Raw genomic sequence first — 22,412 nt, forward strand, 5'->3', positions numbered from 1 at the left:
AAAAGGAAAATCTAAGAACCTTCTGACTTTCTTTATTTTATGAAGTATCCATTGGATGATAGAGGACAGCTGCCAAGGGCTTGTACAGCAATTTGAATCCCTACACTCACTTATCTGCTAAAATACAAACACTCTTGTTGCAGCTTAAAATCTCTCCTTAGTGTTTATGGATTAGATAAAAGCCAAGGGAAGTTAACATTGATACTGTATCTTAGTTATTGAGGTATATATGTGAATTTCAGCATTTTTTAAAAAAGCAATGATAATTGTTTCTATATTACAGTTTTTCGGAGGCTGGTACTTCTACATTCAGGCCTACAAAGCACTGAAGCATAAGACTGCAAATATGGATGTACTGATTGTGCTGGCAACCACCATTGCATTTGCCTACTCTTTGGTTATTCTTCTGGTTGCAATGTATGAGAGAGCCACAGTGAACCCTATTACTTTCTTTGACACACCTCCTATGCTATTGGTGTTTATTGCACTAGGCCGGTGGCTGGAACATATAGCAAAGGTAAAGTAAGAAAGACAGACAGTTGTTAAAATCTTGGATGGATAAATGACCATAATATTTTCTAGACCAATTATTGGAAAGATACATTCATTTATGTAGTTAACCATTTACTGAAAGAAGTATTTTTGTTTTGGCAATATTTTAAGTTAAATATTCCTTTAGATTTATCAAATTTATGAAATTAATACTGTAGATAGTACCATATGTCCATGTTTATTTTAAGAGAGAGACATTTGAGAAGTACTTATCTTATTTATTTATATTACATTATTATTGGAAAAATTGATGTGACCACAAGATTTAGAATAATGATGGAAAAAAATTCACCCATAATTCCATGCTGTAATGGAAATCACTTTCTAATCCTGTTTCACAGACGGTTATATTTTACAGAGTGGCAAACGTAGTATACATCCCACTTTGTACCCTTAACACTGTAAGGTTTTTTTCCTCATTTTTGCAGTCTAGATAATTATTTGGTATTTCTGAATAATATTCTGTCAAATCAATGTGCTGTAATTTACTAAACCATTCTGGTTTTGTTCTCAGATTATTTCCAATTTTTAATTTTAGATAATCCTGCATTATACATATTTATGTCTAATAGTTATTTCTATTGAATTAGTGTCTTAGGATAAATTACAAAGGATATGATTAAAGGGCATAAATCTTTCTATGGCTCATGCTACAAATTGTAACAATTTTTGCCAGCAGGGGTATGTTAGTGAAGTGGTTTTACTACAACTTCATCAGCATTTACTCCTATCTAAATTCTTGCTAAGTTTGTAGGCATTAAATGGTATCATAAAGTTGCTTTAGTTTGCATTTCTGGGGCCAGCCCCATGGCATAGTGGTTAAGTGCGTGCGTTCCGCTGCTGGCGGCCTGGGTTCGGATCCTGGGCTCGCACCAATGCACCACTTGTCAGGCCATGCTGTGGCGGCATCCCATGTAAAGTGGAGGAAGAGGGGCATGGATGTTAGCCTAGGGCCAGTCTTCCTCAGCAAAAAAAAAACAAAAAACAAAAAACGGGGAGGATTGGCATGGATGTTAGCTCAGGGCTGATCTTCCTCACAAAAAAAAAAACAATTTGCATTTCTTCCATTAATAGCAGGGATAAACATTTTTCCACACATCGGGTATTGTATTTCTTCTTAAATGAATTACCTATTTATGTCCTCTGCCCTTGTACCTGTTGGGTTCCTGATATTTTTCTTATTAATTTACATTATTTATTTATAAATTATACTTAATATTACATTTTATATTTGTGTACTTCATATTTTTTCAGTGAAACATTTTCTGATTCAAACTAATTAATATTCCTAAAGCTGTTTTTGGGGTAAATGTTAAAGATTGCATCTTTATTTTAGGTAAGACCTGAGCTTTTTCTTCCTTAGCATTGTTAACGTGTTTGTTTTAATTTATAGGGCAAAACATCAGAGGCTCTTGCTAAGCTAATTTCACTACAAGCTACTGAAGCAACTATTGTAACTCTTGACTCTGATAATATCCTCTTGAGGTATTTATCTTCATTCTTCCCCCTTCTCTTTTTTAACTTCTTATGAAAAATATCAAATATACACAGAAGTAGAGAGAAGAGTATAATGAACCCACATAATCTATCTCTCAGATTCAACAATTATTCACATTTGCCACACTTTATCTATACATTCTTTCTTTCTATTGTTGTGGTAGTATTTTAAAGTAAATCCCAGTCATATTGTTTTACTGCTGAATATTCCTGTAGTATCTCTAAAAAAACGACATATTCCTATATAACTATAGTACCTATTGCATCTCCCAAAATGAACAATAATTCCTTAATGTCATCTAATGTGCAGTCCTTATTCACATTTCTCCTGTTGTCTCCAAAATGTTTTAAGTTTCTTAGTTTAAAATGGAATTCAAACAAGGTCCCTGCATCATTGCATTTGACTGACATGTTGCTTTTTTTTTTTTTCGTGAGGAAGATCAGCTCTGTGGTAACATCTGCCAATCCTCCTCTTTTTTTGCTGAGGAAGACTGGCCCTGGGCTAACATCTGTACCCATCTTCCTCCACTTTATATGGGATGTTGCCACAGCATGGCTTGCCTAGCAGTGCGTCGGTGTGCGCCCGGGATCAGAACCGGCGAACGCCGGGCCGCCGCAGCGGAGCGTGCCCACTTAACCGCTTGTGCCACCGGGCCGGTTCTGACCTGTTTCTTTTAATCTAGAACAGCTCCTCCCTCCGTTCTCCCTCCTTTCTTCCTCCCAGCTCTTCCCTCTCCATACAAATGATTTTTTAAAGAAACATCCATCAGTTGTCCTGTAGAATATCCCATGGTTTGAATTTGTCTCTTTGCTTCCTTGTGGATTTAACTTGTTCTATAGCTCCTGTGTTACCTGTAAACTTGAAGTTAGAGCTAAAGGTTTGATTCGATTTCACTCTTCTGTATGTCTCATTTGTATACTCATAAAATTATTTAGGCATATTTACACAATAGATAAATTGTTTAGTTAAATAAAACCCATTACATTATTATCTAAAGCTTTCATTTATTTTTTTAGTGACTATCTAACAAATATTTAGAGTGCCTACTTTGTGCCAGGTACTGAGCTGTTCCCTAGCAGTGAATAGGACTGACATTGTAGTTGCTAGCTTAAATGTTGGTTCTGGCTTCCATTGGTAGCAATTATGGAGCCACAACCTTGACATGAATTAAAAAGCTTGCATGGAAAGATCAAGATGGGAAGCATATTGTCATGATGCTTTTTATTTTAACTCATATTCAGTGAAGAACAAGTGGATGTGGAACTTGTACAACGTGGAGACATCATTAAAGTAGTTCCAGGAGGCAAATTTCCAGTGGATGGTCGTGTTATTGAAGGACATTCTATGGTAGATGAGTCCCTCATCACAGGTATGTTCCCCCAGAGGATAATGACGTGAAACTGAAGTGAATCCAAAGTGTTAATGAAAAATAGGCATGAAAGGTAAAGAGCTTTTTGTAGAAACTATGGAATGAGTAAATAATGAGCAAAGGGAATATGAGTTCTTTTAAAGAATGTATTAAATCAATTTCCACAGATTTACTTTGTGGTTTTAGTTATGCTACCGAAGGCTCTTTTCACTGAGGATTGTTAATTACTAGAATGTATAACCAAAGGAAGTTGTCTCATTCTGCTGTAGAGCCCAATAGACTTAGGTAAATTTTCCTGAGCAAATACCTATTTTTGTCTTCCTGCCCTAAAGACTGGTCTAGTCTGAGCTGGGATAGGACTCCAGGTTTTCCACCTCAGGGTCTGCTCTAAGAGGGTAGACCTGGAGTAGTTTGAGATCTTAGATAACTAAAGCCAATCCAGAGATGAACCAAAATAACACCTTTCCTACTTCAATCCTCAGGATAGTGCCAGAAGAGGCTCAGCTTCTGGACTATGTGGAAATAATTTAGGACTCTCTGTTTCTTAAAAGGGGTGCTACACGGACAGAGAGAACAGTTTGGTGGTTACCAGGGGGAAGGGAGTTGGGGGTGGTCACAAGGGGTGAAGGGGTGCATTTATATGGTGACTGACAATAATAATGTACAACTGGAATCTCACAATGTTACAAACTATTATGACATCAATAAAAAAAGGGGGGGTGCTATTGCCAGTTTGGATGGCACAATTCTTAGTTCTAGGGGGCTGTCTTAACACATTGTAGTAAATTTAGTATCCCTGACCCTGGCCCACTAAATTGGAATAGCAGAACCCCATGCCTTACCAGTAGTTATTATAAACAAGAACTCCCTTTTGGAGCTCCAGAAGTATCTGCCAACAACAGCTAACATATTAGGTTTTTCCAGTTTAAGATATGTATCTCTGTGTTTGGCCCAGAACTGAAATAAGGAAAAAGGGAGGGCAACTTTCACCGAGGCATTTGTCCAGATTCTATTTCTTGAAGTAAGAACCTCCTTTCTAGATATTTTTTGACTTTTAACAAATAACCGTACATTTCAAGATAGTGTTTATTTATGTTCACTAAATCTATCTTTATTCCTTATACAGGGGAGGCAATGCCTGTGGCCAAGAAACCTGGCAGCACAGTGATTGCTGGTTCCATTAACCAGAATGGGTCACTACTTATCCGTGCAACCCATGTTGGAGCAGACACAACCCTTTCTCAAATTGTCAGACTTGTGGAGGAGGCACAAACATCAAAGGTAGCTTAACTCCCTAGGAGAAAGAGAAAGTATTTTCTTTAAAGCCTGCTCAGTATAAATCTTGATCTAGTTTTTGTATTTTCCTTTGATTAATTCTAGTTGCATTAATACGGAGTTTATTAAAATATTTCTGTTTTTGCTAAATACCAAATATACTCTATATTCATTATCAAAAAAGGAGATTTTTGATATACTTATTATTATTATTACTTAATTCTAGGCTCCTATCCAGCAGTTTGCAGACAAACTCAGTGGCTACTTTGTTCCTTTTATTGTTATTGTTTCCATTGCTACCCTTTTGGTTTGGATTATAATTGGATTTCTGAATTTTGAAATTGTGGAAGCCTACTTTCCTGTAAGTGACTTGTAACAACTCTTTACCGTATGTCAAACAGTTTGTGAATTTTTTTGCATAAGTAAGTAATTGGAAAATAACTTTAATAATTATTGTTATCTTTAAGGGACCAGAATGGGAGAGTGATAAGAATAACATTTGCATTTCTGTAAATATAAAAGATTTCCTTTTGAAAAGAATTTTTTCCTTATGGCTTGTGATTTTCCAAAAGCAAGTACTAAACTTTTACATTTTGTACTTAGTCTTATTCCCAGGATGATTTTGCTTTCACAAAGGGCTATAGATATATTAAGGAAGACCTTGAGATCTCAGGTCTGCCACATACCATCAGTGAGATCTGAGGTCAACCTACTTTCTCTCTGAGCTTCAGTTTCCTCATCTATAAAGTGAGATTTTTTATTTTGAGGAAGATTGGCCCTGTGCTAACATCTGTTGCCAATCTTCCTCTTTTTTCTCCCAAAGCCCCAGTAATAGTTGTGTATCATAGTTGTAGAGTTGTAGCTCTTCTATATGGGACGCGCCGCCTCAGCATGGCTTGTTGAGCGGCATGTAGGTCCGCACCCAGGATCTAAACCAGCGAACCCCGGGCCGCCGAAGTGGAACATGTGAACTTAACTGCTATGCCACCGGGCCGGCCCCGTAAAGTGAGGTTTTAGTAATACCCATCCTGCGTAACTTGGTTGTTGTGAAAGTTAAGTAAGGTGATATATTAGAAACACTTTGTAATTTATTAAATGTTTTATAAATATGAGATAATATTAGTGCCTCCTCCTCTCTAGTTCTATGATAGTCTCTAAAGTATGGTGTTGTGAAGTGGTAAAGTAGACCTGGACTATGCCTCATATTAGAGATATATCACTTAACTTTTCTTATCCTCAGTTTTGTCATTTGTAATATAGTGATAATAATACCTAAATTGCAGGATTGGAATTAGTGTAGGTGAAAATATACACATATGACATATGTGAAAGCATAAGCTTAGATATCTGTGAAAGTCCCTTCCAGCTCTGTTTCTATATAGATATATAACTCTTAGATGAACACTTAGTTTAAGCATTTGAGAACTTAGTAAGAACCTAGCACTGTAAAACCAGTACTACTAAGAAAGGCTTACTTTATTGAGTTTCTTTATTTCAAAATGCTATGCTGTACACTGTTTCATGCTTTGTCCCTTCAATTAAAGAACAAGGAGAATAATAACAACTATGTATCTATTCCATGATATGGTCATTATTATAATATAAAAAATTTTCTTTAGATGATTCACATTGGTTAAGTACACATTGAACAAGATTTCTGAGAAGTATTTTGGAACATGTATCCTTCAGAAATTTTTCTTGTGAGTTCAGGGGGGTCTTAAGAGATTCCCCCTAATACTATCAATTGTATTTACTCACACGAGCAAATAAATATTCAGTGTCACTAAGAGCTATATTACCAGATATACTCAGTTCACATTGTTACATCCAAAATAATTTTATTGAAATGTGATTAAGTTCTCTTTGCATGCTGGGTGATTGGGTGATTTTTTTCATTATTTTTAAATAATAGTGTGAAAGGTAGGTTTGTGGTCTTAGTATACAGAAATTCAGAATTCTTTTTGTTCAGCATCAAATTTGTTGAGAATTAGGTCTTCTGTTTACAGCTATTTTTGAAAGTAACTAATAAAAACACTTATTCTCAATATGGTGCAAAAAAAAAAGCTGACTTTTATATTTCTTATGTTCACTCCATAGTTTGTAACTCTGGAATCAGCAAAATTAAAATCTTGATTTTTAGGACTGTGACTTGTTTGCCAGTTATGTCACAATTTCTTACATTCTTGAAAAAGTGTTTTCTTACCAGTAACTAATATGTATGTGTTGATAGCTAAGTAGAATAATGTGTGACTTCAAAATTGTGGTTTTATTTAAATAGGGTTAAGCTTTGTTCCTTTTGTTTTATACAGCTCTAAATCAGTAACAAAAATTCATGCCTTTCTTTTAAAGGGCTACAACAGAAGTATCTCCCGAACAGAAACAATAATACGCTTTGCTTTCCAAGCCTCTATCACAGTTCTGTGCATTGCATGCCCCTGTTCACTGGGACTGGCCACTCCAACTGCTGTGATGGTGGGTACAGGAGTAGGTGCTCAAAATGGCATACTAATCAAAGGTGGAGAGCCACTGGAGATGGCTCATAAGGTACGATAGTCCCCAGAACTAAGAATTGTGCCATCCAAACTGGCAATAGCACCCCTTTTGAGAAACAAAGAGTCCTAAGTTATTTCCACATAGTCCATAAGCTGAGCCTCTTCTGACACTATCCTGAGGATTGAAGTAGGAAAGGTGTTAGTTTGGTTCTGCTCTGGATTGGCCTTAGTTATCTAAGATCTCACACTACTCCAGGTCTACTCTCTTAGAGCAGACCCTGATGTGGAAAACCTGGAGTCCTATCCCAGCTCAGACTAGACCAGTCTTTAGGGCAGGAAGACAGAATAGGTATTTGCCCAGGAATATTTGCCCAACTCTGTCAGGCTTTGAACCTATTTGTGTGTGACTCCATGTTTGTGTTCTTCACTGTGAGATAGCACTTGTAGTTACATTGCAGTTTCTTTGCCTTTGCTGCCACCAGCTGACAGTTTGCAACTATGACTTTAGGAATATAATCCTGTTCCTGCTCTCGCTCCTATTAAGATTTCCATAACAATCTCAATCAAAGCTACTTGACTTCAACTAAAACCATGTTCCTTCCAGTATGTTCTTATTATGAGGATACAAACTATATGCAGATGCATGTAGTAAGTACAGAACATACCTTAGAACAGATTTGGAACCTTATCTAGCCAGTCAATACAGGCTATTAGTTTTTATAGTAATGTTTTATTTTGATATAATTTCAAACTTAAAGAGAAGTTGCAAGAATAGTATAAAGAACTCCTGTATACCCTTTACTGCAGATATCAGGCTCCTTTCCTAAGAACAAGGACATTCTTTTATATAACCACAGTACAAAGATCAAAATCAAGAAATTAATATTGATATAATACTATCTGAGCTATAGTCCATATTGCACTTTCCTTAGTTGTCTTTATAATGTCCTTTATAGCTATTTTTTTCTCTTGTCCAAAATCATGCTTTGTATTTAGTTGTTATATCTCTTTTCATCTCGGTTCCTCAAGCTATTCATTTTTTAAGGTTTTTATTCCAAGTTTACTGCGAGGTGACTGTGTTCTCTAATTCCAGACCCTTCCTTTTTCCTGTCTGGGCTCATGTCCCTCATTGGTTCCCTGAGCTGCCTCTTCTCAGGCCAAGCTTCTCATCTAGACCCAATAAAGTCAAAGCCACTGACCAGGTCTTATCTGGTATTCACTTCAACTAAATTGCTTGCCTTTCTTTTGTAATCATCTGTCTACTGCCCAGATTTCCCCTACGCATCTATAATTCATTAGTGTTGAAAGCCTTTCTCTTTCCCTGGAGGCACTAGAGGCGGCTGTTAATTACCTGTTAACGCTCAACGCTTAACAACTAGTTCTGGTTTAACATATATCCACATTACAGTTGAACATTTGCAAGGGAGGGCTATTAGGTGTAATTAAGAGTATTTCTTCTCTTATTTCGCCTTCCTTTTGTTCTCCCAAAGACGGTTTATTAAGTCCAATTAATTCAAAGATCAGTTCATTAAAAAACAAAATAGTAATCTGTTTGTCAAAGTAAACCTTTTTCTCATTTCTGGAAAGACGATAGTAAGGATTATCAAGTCATATAGGTTCACTGTATTTTTATTTTCTTACAGGTAAAGGTAGTGGTATTTGATAAGACTGGAACCATTACCCATGGAACCCCAGTAGTGAATCAAGTAAAGGTTCTAGTGGAAAGTAACAGAATATCACGCAATAAGATCCTGGCCATTGTGGGAACTGCTGAAAGTAACAGTGAACACCCTCTAGGAGCAGCCATAACCAAATACTGCAAGAAGGTACAATTTTTCCCTTGTTTATTAATGTAGTCATCTCCTATAAGAATTATCCAGACCAAATCCAAACTGGCATTTGACTATTATTTACATATATATATGTATACATGTGTGTGTGTGTGTGTATATATGTATATATATATATATATATATAGTTGGTATGAGGCTAGAGAGACTTGTATTTTCTCATTTTATTTTATATCTTAGTTTCTTCATACAGAGAAGTATAAAGATGAAAGCAGAAATTAACTATAATTCTATCACACAGATAACGCCTTGTTGACTAAAAAATTAGAATAGAAGTAATACATATTTATGGTAGGAAAATTCAGATAGTTCAAAGTTACATAATAAAAAAAGGGAAGTCTCGTTCCCTGCCTTCCATAATTCCTCTCTCCAAAGCTTAACAAGTGTTAACCTGTTAACAGTCTTTTTAAATGACAGCTTTATTGAGATGCAATTCACATACTATTAGGTTCACCCTTGTAAAGTGTACAATTCAATAATTTGTAGTATATTCACAAAAGTGCGCATCTGTTAACCATTTTTAATGCATATGCCAATATATATGCATTTATTATTTTTTAAACTTTACATAGAAAGGTCACACAGGGACCGGTCTTTGGTACCTTGTTTTTTTATTTTATTAAATAATTTTTCCATATCAGGACATAGAGATCTGCCTCATTGTTTTTAATGGCTGTATTATATTCTATTGTATGATTCGTTTTTTGGCTCTTACAATGTATACTTAACATCCTTATCAGCTTTTGCGAGTTCATCTCTATGTTAACTGCCTATCAGTGCAATTGCTGATCAAAGGATGGATACATGCAAGTTAAATTTTGTTAAATATTACCAATGCCAACATGACAAATATTACCAACACCCACATGAAAGGTTGTATCACTTTATATACTTTCATCAAATTTGAGTGCCTATTTCCCTACATTCTTACCAATACTTTATTTTTCCCAATTTAATAAGAAAAAATATTTGCTCATTGATGATTTGCTTTGCATTTCCTTAATTATGAATAAGGTTGAGCATCTTTTCGTGTGTTAGCCATTTGAATTTCTTTTTCTGTAACCTGTCTGCTTGTATCCTTTGCCTCTTTTTCCATAGGATTGTTTACCTTTTTCACATTGATTTGTACAAGTTCTTTGTAAATTATCTCATATAATTTTACAGTTAAAATGTGGCAATTTCTACCATTGGTGTTGCCATTTCCTTATTTGTTCTTTCGTTTTTACCTATTAACTATTACTGACCTGGCTTCTTTACACTCAAATCAAACAATAGAGAGGATGAAGGTAAAAAGAGCCAGGAAACAATGATGGCTACCAGAATTCTTACTTGGCTTACCAAGGACACAGAATCATACTAGAGAGGCACTCTGGTAACTAAAGGCCCTGTTCTTTGTTACTCTTTGCCCTGTACTGAATAGAAAATCTGATTTGACAATAGAATTAAATATTTAACTTATAATTGTGTACTGGAAAGGGCAGAGAATATTGATAAACCTTCCATGTTTTCTTTCCCTAAACTTGGTATAAATTTTAGAGAGTGGGATTAAAACAAAGCACTCTCATGTTCTCCTGTAACTTTGAACATCATACTCAATGCTCTGTTTCTTCATCCTTATCACAATCCACTGTCGGATAGGCAATGATAGGTGACAATTTTATTCTAAACATTTAGAATTAACCAGGCATGTAGCATGTGTCTAAACATTTAGAATTCACCAGCAGTGATCTTGATCTTGCTAATGATGACCTTGAATTATTAGAACAGCAGACAAAATCCTTCTGTTTCTATTTGTTAGGAGCTGGACACTGAAACCTTGGGTACATGCACAGATTTCCAGGTTGTGCCAGGCTGTGGTATTAGCTGTAAAGTCACCAATATTGAAGGCTTGCTACATAAGAATAACTGGAAGACAGAGGAAAATAATATTAAAAATGCATCTCTGGTTCAAATTGATGCAAGTAATGAACAGCCATCCACTTCGTCTTCCATGATTATTGATGCCCAGTTCTCAAGTAAGCTAATTTTCTTTGTAGTACTAATTATGGGACAGTTATGAGTAGATATCTGACTTTGTAATCCTGAACAGTTATATAAGAAACAAAAATTGGCATCATGGTTTTATTCTCTCAAATCAGTTTTACCATAGGCCTTCTGATCACTTCACTTAGGTGACTCAAGAACATTTCCCAACTGTGCTCCTTGATTCTACTATACGGTGATGAAGTCTAGCCTTAGCTGATCTTCCATCTTAATTCAGCCATCTTTCTTTTATTTCTCACCACAGCTACTCTAAACTTTTTATATCCTTCACAAGATCCTGTGACCTTCCCCCTAGTTCCCTAAAGCAAATTATCTAGCTTATTTTTCACATATAAATTAAAGTTCTCAGACATGTGTTCTTTCAATTTTTTTTTTTTTTGCCCAGAACGATTCCTTTCTCAGGGGAAGAGGTATCCCCTATCTTGCCTAAGATATCCCTTCATCTTTGCTCTAGATCCCACCCTTGATTCCTAGGGACCTCACTCTCTGTTATGTACACTTGCTTCTTTATTTTCCAACTCTCTTTCTGTAGTAGCTCCTTCTCCTAAACATATAAACATTTCTTCCTTCAAAATCACTGTATTCACATTTAGATTTTGTCCTATCTATCTTTCTTTTCTTTTATATCCAAGCTTCTAGAAAGAATAGTCTAGGCTTGCTGAATTCAGTTATTCACAGCAGTCTGGCTTCTGCCCCATCCATACTACTGAAATTATTCTAAGTCCACTGATGACCTTATTCACTACCCTCTCCAGTGGTTACTTCTCAGTCTTCCTCCTACCTGACCTCATGAAGGCATTTGAGAATGTTGACCACTTCTTCCTTCCTAAAACTCTTTCCTCCCTTGAATCCATGACTTTGCTTTCTCTAGATTCTCCTCTCACCTACCTGGCTGTTTCTTGTAATCCTCCTCTGATTCCTCTTTTCTCCTGCTCTCAAATGTTGGGTGTCCTCAGGGTTTTGTTCTTTGTCTTTTACTCATTTTACATATTCTCTCTGTAGAATCTCATTCATGCCTATCGCTTTTTCTACCACCTGTAGGCTTCCACTACCACTCCCACATCCATATCTCTAGCCAAGGCCTGTTTCCTGGGTTTCTTGTTGGTCTATCCATCTACCCAAAAACATGGTATACCCACCTAAGTGTTCCAGCACCTTCCCACCTATTTGTGCTCAAGTGATTTTGCTAACATGCAAATTTTATTATATCACTTTCTGACTAATACCTTTTATTATAGTGTTCATAACCTATTTTTGAATCATAAACCTTTGAAGGAATGTGATGAAAGCTATACCTACCCCTCAGAAAATTTCTGTTTCAGAGGTTAACATATATCCTCAAGCCATCCATGGAATTCTATTAAGGATCCCAGCTTTACTGGTTCTCTGTCTCCTGCAGGACAAAGTTCAATCTCTTGACTTTGTTCAAGATCTGTTCACCATGATATGTCTCCTGCCTCCCTGCACCACCCATCTTGTCTCTTTCCACTGGCCCCAGTGTATTCTGTGTTCTGTCTATATGAAACTACTTAAAATTCTTCCTTACATCGTGTCATTTCATGCTTCTTAAATCATTTCATTTACTCTTTTCTCTGGGTAATGTCCTTGTCCATGATGGCATCTACCTCATGAACTTATTTTCATCTTTCAAGACGTAGCTCGCATCTCTCTTCAGTGAAGCCTTCACTGACTGACATACACAGGCAGAGATATTTGTTCTTCTTTTTAAATCATAACTATACTTAATCTTTGTTATTGTACTAGGTACACTGCATGATGATTCTTTATTTATCTGTGTAATTCTACTAAACTGCAATTTCTTTGTCTATGAACTTCTAGTATCAAGTACCCTGGCACATAGTAATTTCATTCATTTGTCAGCTTTTATTAAGCACTGTTCAAGACAGTAAAGAATCAGCAGTGAGCAGAATAGACCAAGTCACTATCTCATGGAGCTTACATTCCTGGTGGGAGAACACAAGACAGTGAGCAAATAAATAAGAAAATATAGTATGTCTGATGGAGTTAGTGCTATGGAGGAAAATATAAAGAAGGGTAAGGGATATAGGGAATGCTGGGAGTAGCATGTCGTATTTTATATAAGATGATCAGGGTAGGGCCCATTGAGAATGTGGTATTTGAGCAAAAACCTGAGGAGGGAGAGGGAGAAAGCTTTGTGAATATCTGTGACAAGAGTGTTCCAGGCAGGAGGAATGTTAAGTACAAAAGCTTTGAATCAGGAGTGTGCTTGACTATGAGGAACAGCAGGGAGAACAGTGTGCTAGAGCAGAAGAAATGAGTGGGAAGAGGGTAAGAGATGAGGTCAGAGAGGTAGTGCAGGACTAGATTGTGTAAGGACGTTGGAAGGACTTTGTTTTTTACCCTGAGATGGAAAGCCATTGGAGAGTATTCAGTATAGCAGTGGCAGAATCTGACTTAACATTTTAAAAGTATTACTCTGGCTGCTCTGGTGAAAATACACTGTTGGAGGTGGCGGTTGGGGCAAGGGCAAAAGCAGGGAGACGAGTTAGTGGACTGTTGCCATAATCCAGGTGAAAGATAATGGTGGCTTGGACCAGTGTGGTAACAGGAGAGGTCATAAGAAGTGGATGTGTCTTGAAGGGAGAGCTGTCTGACAGATTTTCTCATAGAATGGATATGGGGTATGAGAGAAACAGGAGTCAAGAATTATGCCAAGGTTTGTGGCCTAAGCAAATTAGAATAATGGAGTTACCATTTAAGTAAGATGAGGAAGACTTCAAGAGGGGCAGTATTGAGGAAAACTGATCAGGAGTTTGGTTTTTGACATGTTAAGTTTGAGTGCCTATTAGATATTAAAGTGCAGATGTCATATAAATGGAAATATCAACTAGGCAGTTGGCTGCACAAGTCTGGAGTTCAAAGAAACAGACTGGATTGGAGATAGAGAATTGGGAGTTACCCACTTTCAGATCTGTGCTGTCCAATCTGGTAGCCACTAGTTACATGTGATTATTTAAATTTAAATTAATTAAAATTTAATTTAATTTAAAATTCAGCCCTTCAACCATACTACCCATATTTCAGTGCTCAATAGCCACATATTGTTAGTGGCTACTGTATTAGAGCAGATATAGAACATTTCCATCATCACAAAAAGTTCTATTGGACGGCGCTGGTATAGATGGTATTTAAAGCCATGAGACTGATAAGATCACCAAAGAGTGAGAGTAGAGAGAGGGGAAAAGAAGGTTTAAGGATTGAGCCCTTGGGCCGGCCCAGTGGCGCAAGCAGTTAAGTGCGGCGTGCTCCGCTGTGGCGGATGGGGTTCGCCGGTTTGGATCCCGGGCACGCACCAATGTGCTGCTTGGCAAGCCATGCTGTGGCGGCGTCCCATATAAAGTGGAGGAAGATGGGCATGGATGTTAGCCCAGGGCCAGTCTTCCTCAGCAAAAAAAAAAAAAAAAAAGAGGAAGGATTGACAGATGTTAGCACAGGGCTGATCTCCTCACAAAAAAAAGAAAAAAAAAAGGAAAGGATTGAGCCCTGTAACACCACAAATTAAGAGGTCAAGGAGATAAGGAAGGATCAGCAAAGACTGAGAAGCAGTGGTGAGTGAGGAGGTAACTCATAAGAAACTCATAAGAATGTGTTGTCCTAGAAGCCAAGCGAAGAAAGTATTTCAAGAAGGAGGGAGTGATCAACTGTGTTAAATGCTGCTAATAGGGCGAGTAAGGTGAGGACTGAGAATTAGCCATTAGGTTTATTAAAGGTCACTGGTGTACTGTATGAACAATTCTTTGGAGTAGTAGAGACAAAAGCTTTGTTGGAAGGGGTTCACAAGAGAACAGGAAGATGTGAATTGGAGACAGCCAATAGAGACAACCCTTTTGAGAAGTTTTGCTATATCCAGAAGCAGAGAAATGGGGCAGTAGAGAGGTAAGTGAGATCAAGAGACTTTTTTTTTTAAAGATAGGACTATGGGGGCCAACCCGGTGGTGCAAGTGGTTAAGTGCGCATGCTCTGCTTTGGTGGCCCGGGATTCGCAGGTTCGGATCCCGGGTGCACACTGATGCACCGCTTGTTAAGCCATGCTGTGGCGGCGTTCCATAAAAGTGGAGGAAGATGGCCACAGATGTTAGCTCAGGGCCAATCTTCCTCAAGAAAAAAGGGGGAGGATTGGCATCAGGTGTTAGCTCAGGGCTAGTCCTCCTCATACACACAAAAAAATAATAAAATAAATAAATAAATAAAGATAGGACTATGTACAGCAGAGATAGAAAATTTGATTATTCAGGAGAGAGAGGGGAGAATTGTATGAGAGATGTTCTAGAATAGGCAAATAAGAGGGATCTAGTGTGCAAGTGGAGAGGTTGGCCTTAGGAGCGAGGACAGTTTCTAATAACAGAAGGGAAGCTAGATTAATGTGTACACAGGCACAGGTAGTTGGGTAGATGTGGTGCTGGGAGCTTGTGGAAGTTCTCTTCTGATTGCTTTTATTTTCTTTCTGAGGTAGGAAACAGAGTCATCATCTGGTATGAGAATGGGAGAAGAGAAGGTATAAAATAGCCACCTAGAAGGAATGGAGAATGGAGGGACTAGAGAAATGCAGTAAGAATTCCCAGACAGCACTAAGGGCCCACTTAAAGTTAGTGGCCACATGTTTAAAATGAGACATCAGTATGGTTGTATGTTTTCATCCAACCACATTCGGCTACTGATGCACAATAAATATTTTGAATTTAATTCAGTTGCTATGGAAGATCAGAGGGAAAGGTTAAAGGGAAAGCTTCACCAAAGAAAGTAACATTTGAACTGGCTCTTGAAGAATATGATGGAGTTTGGTATTTGGAGAGGAAGGGTAAGGACATTCCAGGTGGAGGCAGCAACATGTGCAAAGGCCCAGAGGCATGGAAGAGCAGAGTGTGTTCCTCGAAAATTTGGAAATCACTGTTGTAGGCTATGTTGTACCAAAAATACAATGTAGTGACTGTGCAAGGTTAGACAGGAAGAATGTGCTTCACAGGGTTGTTATAAATATTAAACAAGCTCACTAAATGTTATTTCTCTATTTTCTTTCAGATTCTCTTAATGCTCAGCAGTACAAAGTCCTCATTGGTAACCGGGAGTGGATGATTAGAAATGGTCTTCTCATTAATAACGATGTAGATGAGTCCATGAATGAACACGAGAGAAAAGGTCGTACTGCTGTATTAGTGGCAGTTGATGGTAAGGTTTTCCATAAGTACACTATGACTCAGTGTCGTGATCTCAGTTATTGTTTTATGTGTATTTTTAGAGACTTCTGAACTATGAGGGTTGTTCAAAAGCAGTCTGAATGCAAAGTGAAAATGTTAGTAATCCATAATGGTTACTGATTAATTTAAAATTCTCTTGCATTTGCCTAGCTTTGTTATTTTCTTCCCTGGCCTATGTTTTTAAAAAAAGCAAATCAAGGATTTTTTTAAAACCTAAAAATAACATAACATTAAAGTAATAGCAAAGTAAAATAATATCCATAATCTCATCATTCTAGCACAATCTCAGTTTTAATTGCATATATTCCATTTCTGTTTTTTTTTGTGTGTGTATATATATACACACAGAATTACAATATTAGTATGTATACTATTTTTAAATGGGTGCCTTTTATTGTATGTAAATTTTACCTCAATAAAGTTGAATAAAAGTTTAAAATCCTTTGTACACATACTATTTTATTTTGCTTTATTTTATTTAATAATGACTATTTTCTAATTTTATTTTAATGCTGCATAATTTATCAAACTTATATACTGTAATTAATTTAATCATTCCCTTGTTGAAAATTTAAGCTATTCCTAATATTTCATTATTGTAAATAACACTACAAATAAGCGTCTTTGAGGTTTTAGATGCTTTCTTTTGTTAAATTATTTCTTAGGGTAAATTTCTAGCTGCGAGATTAATTAATCAACATTTATAATCCTTGCTAAGTAAATTTCTAGCTGTGAGATTAATTAATCAACATTTATAATCCTTGCTAAGTATGAAGGCAGTATCCAGAAAGAAGCAGAAAGTACCATTTACTTTTGTTTTTAAAATAAAATAACTACTTGCAGTGATTTTTTTCCCCAGTATAAAATGCCAGTTTTGTCTCCATCCACCCCCTTCACCTTAAAAAGAAAAGTATTAGTTTTCAGTTTCATTTGCCTTTAAATTAGCTGAAGTGTTTGGGGCTGTTGGCAAATACTTCTGTAAGGAAAGAAAAAGTCTTTTAGTATCCAGTAACATCTCTCTTTTCATTTTCCTATTACTACCTTCATTAGTAACCCCTACCTCACTCTGTGAAATTTTCATAACCAAATATGGAGGTTTGTCGCACGGCTTGTGGTATAAAGTCTGTGTGGGCTTGGAGATATTTTGAGTTAAGGCAAGCCCCTCCGAACAACTTAACAAAATTCATTTCTTTCTGAAATTTTAAGTCAGAATATTATTCTGCTTTCACCATATTTCAGACTCTCTTATTTTCTGGTGCTCCTATATTAGATGAGCTGTGTGGCTTGATAGCTATTGCTGACACAGTGAAGCCTGAAGCAGAATTGGCTGTCCATATTCTGAAATCTATGGGCTTAGAAGTAGTTCTGATGACTGGAGACAACAGTAAAACAGCTAGGTCTATTGCTTCTCAGGTAATTGGTGTACTTAATTGTTGGGATGGGGGGATTTCTAATTCTTCATATACATTTTCTTTCTTGCCTTGAGATGCTAAAAAAATTTATATTATCTATTATTTTCATTATCAGTGTGGCTATATCTGGTTCCTTAAAGAAGAATTGGCATGCTATGTGGGAAGGACTTTGGGCTTTGTATGTTACTGCTATAAGTAAAAAGCTATTTGCTTAGTTCATGAGATGCCTGAGTGACACCGTACACCAGTTTCTGTTGATGCTTCCATTGAAATGTTGCTCATATTCTTCACCAGTGTGGCCAGCCCCAGCCAGGCTCTCATCCTCTTATGCCTAAAATACAGCAGTAGCTCCATGCACTTCCCTCTCTACTCCATCCCGAACACCATTGATGGAACCACCTTCCTAATGCACCACTTTGATGTATCATTTTTCTGCTATTGACCCCCACATTTGCCTTACCTCCAAAACTTTTCTCATATTAGTCTTTTCTACTTTGGAATGCTTTCTCCTCTTTCTGTTAAATAACAACTAATATATGAATACATTCTTGTATAAAAAAATACAAAAAGATATAAAGTAAAAAGTTTGTCACCTCTCAAGCTCCCTGTCCAGTCCTACCCCTCCACACCTTTTCATATGCATATATATTCATGTAGAAATGTATAGTCCTGGTATTTTCAACATAAATTGGATCATTTTTGTACAGATTGTTCACCAGTTTGCTTTTTTTACGTAAAAATATATATGCCTTGGAGCTTTGTCCATGTCTGAACATATAAAGTTATTTCATTCTTTCTACATTGCTGCATGGAATTCCATGGTACAGGTGTATCATAATTTATTTAACCATTCCCCTAATGATGGGCATTTACGTGGGTTTGAAAGTTTTGTTGTTACAAACAGGGCAGTAATGTACATCCTTGGACTTACATCTTTTTTTACACATACCACTATGTCGAAAATATAAGTAGAAGTGGAATTGCTAAACCAAATAATGTGCACACTTTGATAGATGCTGCCAAATGCCCTCCAAAAAGACAGTACCAGTTTACACACCCATCAACATTGTATAAAAGAGCTAATTTCTCCATATCCTTACTATCACTGAATATTATCAGTCTTTTAAAATTTGGATATCTGGTGGGTGGAAAATGATGGCTCATTATTGCTGAGTTATATTTCAGGTACTCAGTAATATTTCTTGAAATGAATTGAGTTTATTTTTCCTCACAAAGGTTGGCATCACTAAGGTGTTTGCTGAAGTTCTACCTTCACACAAGGTTGCTAAGGTGAAGCAACTTCAAGAGGAGGGGAAACGGGTAGCAATGGTAGGAGATGGAATCAATGACTCTCCAGCTCTGGCGATGGCTAATGTTGGAATTGCCATTGGCACGGGCACAGATGTAGCCATTGAAGCAGCCGATGTGGTTTTGATAAGGGTAAGTCCTGTGACCTGAACTTTGAGGAGTGTGAGACTACTCCACATGGTCAGGGACGGTGTCATAAAGTATGTCGAGTACAGTGATTCTGCCCTTCTAATTCCCGTGCTCCCAGCTGTTGAGACTGGGAGAATTTGAGATGGGAGTATGACAGGTCTTACTAATTACTTCCAGACTTTCTCAATCCACCAAAGCAAATGAGAATGACAAGCTTCTAAATGAAGAATAAGATTTGGGAATATACTTATAATAAAATTAGCTTCAATAAATACTTGCTGAGGTTATTTTAATGGGGTTTAATCCCTGTACCAGCATACAACCCTAAAAGTGTTTTCAGAACCCTGAGAAAAATTCCTGAAAAACATCTTCCAAGGCTCTCTCAAATTTTCAGCAATATCTGAGATTTGTAGTTAATGTACATAGGGTACACATCATCTTCAATATACACAATATCATATGCAAAAGTTACTAGTTGTTAGAGTCTCTCACTAATATCACAAATATTTCTGTCCTCAGAATGATCTTCTGGATGTAGTGGCAAGTATTGACTTATCAAGGAAGACAGTCAAGAGGATTCGGATAAATTTTGTGTTTGCTCTAATTTATAATCTGGTTGGAATTCCCATTGCTGCTGGTATGTGACTGTTAACTAGTTTTACTTTTTTCTCTGAAGTCGTTAGAGACCTGTCATATTGGAAGTTTTAGTCTTCTTATTATTAGTTTTGAACTCAGTTTTTGTATGTAGCCTGCTGGTGTGGTGAGAGGTAATATTAAAATTAGTAATTTTAATTTTCAGCAATGTTCATTATGGCCAAGAATGTATAAACATTCTGACAGGTTTATTTTGTTTTACTTTATTTTTCCCTCCAACTTTATATTTTGAAAATTTTCAAACCTACATAAACAAGGAAAAAATGATACAATGAAAACCTGTATACCCTTCACCGCAATTCACCAATTAATAATATTTTGCCATATTCCTTCATCTCTTTCTCCATATACTCACACACACATATATATTTATTTACTTATTCTTGTATTTTTGGCTGAAAAGAACAAATTTACCTTTAATCTCACTACCTAAACACAACTACTGCTAGAATTTTAGTATATTTCCTTCTGGTCTTTTTTACTCTGCATCAGTTTTTATCTTGTTACATAGTTGTAATTACAGCTTACAGAGAATTTTCTGCTCTTCACTTAACATTCTAATAGCCAACAGGTTTTTTTTTTTTTAGGTTTGGGGACGGGATGAGAGACAGAGATTGAATGAAGGAATGTGACCAAGGAAAAGAAATTTAGGATTGTTTAATAAGCATCTGATAATCTCCTGTACTTAGAGGCTTGGTAGGAGTTAGTAATAACATGATAGTTATCACTTTCTTCTTTTTCTCTCTGGTTTGAGAGCCAAAGAAGGACATGAAATACATGAGAACAATTACAAAGCTGTTTATCAACAAGGATACACAAATGCTGAGAGGACAAAGAGTAAAAAAAGAAAGTCCAGAGAGATTAATTAATGGAGCAAGTAATTTTTTAAAAATTATACAAGTAGTACATGATTACTTTACAAAAAGTAGAAAAATAAGGACATGAAAAATTTCAAGTACAATAAGTCTAGCTCATCCCCATCATATGAGTAAATATTAGAAAGTCTACCAAAACCAAGTAGGATGAGTTTGTAGAACATGAACTCTCATATGCTATTGGTGGGACTGTGATCTGGTACAGCCACTTTGGAGAGCAATTGAGGAATATCCACCTAAAGTTGAAGATGTGCCCATGTTATAACCCAGCAGTTTCACCTCTAGGTATGCCCCCTAGAGAAATTCTCAAACATATGCACAGGAGACATGTACAAGAAGGTTCATAGCAACACTCCATTAGTGAAAAAATGGCAATGACATAAATCTCCACCAATGGAAGGGTAAATTGCTGAATAAATATCAAACAAGGAAATGATTTGTATATACATATTAGAAACACATTGGTAATCTGTTTAGTATTATCTGCTCTAACTAATCCAAACTTGTTTCCTAGGAGTTTTTATGCCCATTGGTTTGGTTTTGCAGCCCTGGATGGGATCTGCTGCAATGGCTGCTTCATCTGTGTCAGTAGTCCTTTCTTCTCTCTTCCTTAAACTGTAAGTATGATGGCTTGCTCATGTTTGTATTTTATATTCCTTTTATCATCCACAGTCAGACCTGGTAGGTTTTATTCTTGTATTGATTAAGGATAAGCCCAAACTGTTCTTAATAATAAGTGTTAGCTTGTAGTTATCACCTTATGTACAGGCATACCTCAGAGATATTGCAGGTTCAGTTCCAGACCACTGCAATAAAGCTAATATCGCAATAAAGCGAGTCACGTGAATTTTTTGGTTTCCCAGTGCATATAAAAGTTACATTTACACTATACTGTAGTCTATTAAGTGTGCAATAGCATTATGTCGAAAAAACAATGTACGTACCTTCATTAAAAATACTTTATTGCGGGGCCGGCCCGGTGGCGCAAGCGGTTGAGTGCGCACGCTCCGCTGTGGCGGCCCGGGGTTCGCCGGTTTGGATCCCGGGGGTGCACTGATGCACTGCTTGTTAAGCCATGCTGTGGCGGCGTCCCATATAAAGTAGAGGACGATGGGCATGGATGTTAGCCCAGGGCCAGTCTTCCTCAGCAAAGAAGAAGAGGATTGACATTGGATGTTAGCTCAGGGCTAGTCCTCCTCACAAAAAAAAAAAAATGCTTTATTGCTAAAATACGCTAACCATCATCTGAGGCTTCAGCAAGTTGTAATCTTTTTGCTAGTGGAGAGTCTTGCCTCCATGTTGATGGCTGCTGACTGATCAGGGTGATGGTTGTGATAATTTCTTAAAATAAGACAACAATGAAGTTTGCCACATCGATTGACTCTTGCTTTCGTGAACGATTTCTCTGTAGCATGTGATGCTGTTTGATAGCATTTTCCCCACAGTAGAACTTCTTTCAAAATTGGAGTCAATCCTCTCAAACTCTGCTGCTGCTTTATCAACTAACTTTATGTAATATTCTAAATCCTTTGTTGTCATTCAGCAATCTCCACAGCATCTTCACCAGGAATAAATTCTATCTCAAGAAACCACTTTCTTTGCTCCTCGGTAAGAAGCAACTCCTCATCTGTTAAAGTTTTGTCATGAGATTGTAGCAATTCAGTCACATCTTCAGGCTCCACTTCTAATTCTAGTTCTCTTGCTCTTTCCACCACATC

The 22,412-nt window shown here is 36.8% G+C and overlaps 1 protein-coding gene across 4 annotated transcripts in view; it reads left to right on the top strand.

Annotated features, from left to right (window-relative positions):
• Positions 1-22,412, top strand: part of ATP7A (ATPase copper transporting alpha) — a 127,418-nt gene that overhangs the window by 98,819 nt on the left and 6,187 nt on the right. For all 4 annotated transcript variants that reach the window (XM_058536234.1, XM_058536232.1, XM_058536233.1 and 1 more), the window contains 13 exons: positions 284-517; positions 1,946-2,037; positions 3,292-3,419; positions 4,546-4,700; positions 4,921-5,055; positions 7,044-7,238; positions 8,830-9,012; positions 10,835-11,051; positions 16,141-16,287; positions 17,587-17,729; positions 18,965-19,168; positions 19,685-19,802; positions 21,209-21,311. In XM_058536234.1, coding sequence (XP_058392217.1) covers positions 284-517; positions 1,946-2,037; positions 3,292-3,419; positions 4,546-4,700; positions 4,921-5,055; positions 7,044-7,238; positions 8,830-9,012; positions 10,835-11,051; positions 16,141-16,287; positions 17,587-17,729; positions 18,965-19,168; positions 19,685-19,802; positions 21,209-21,311 — 2,054 coding nt within the window. The remainder of the gene's footprint in view (positions 1-283; positions 518-1,945; positions 2,038-3,291; positions 3,420-4,545; positions 4,701-4,920; positions 5,056-7,043; positions 7,239-8,829; positions 9,013-10,834; positions 11,052-16,140; positions 16,288-17,586; positions 17,730-18,964; positions 19,169-19,684; positions 19,803-21,208; positions 21,312-22,412) is intronic.

The sequence above is a fragment of the Diceros bicornis genome, chromosome X (genome assembly GCF_020826845.1).
Source record: "Diceros bicornis minor isolate mBicDic1 chromosome X, mDicBic1.mat.cur, whole genome shotgun sequence".
NCBI classification, from domain to species: domain Eukaryota; kingdom Metazoa; phylum Chordata; class Mammalia; order Perissodactyla; family Rhinocerotidae; genus Diceros; species Diceros bicornis.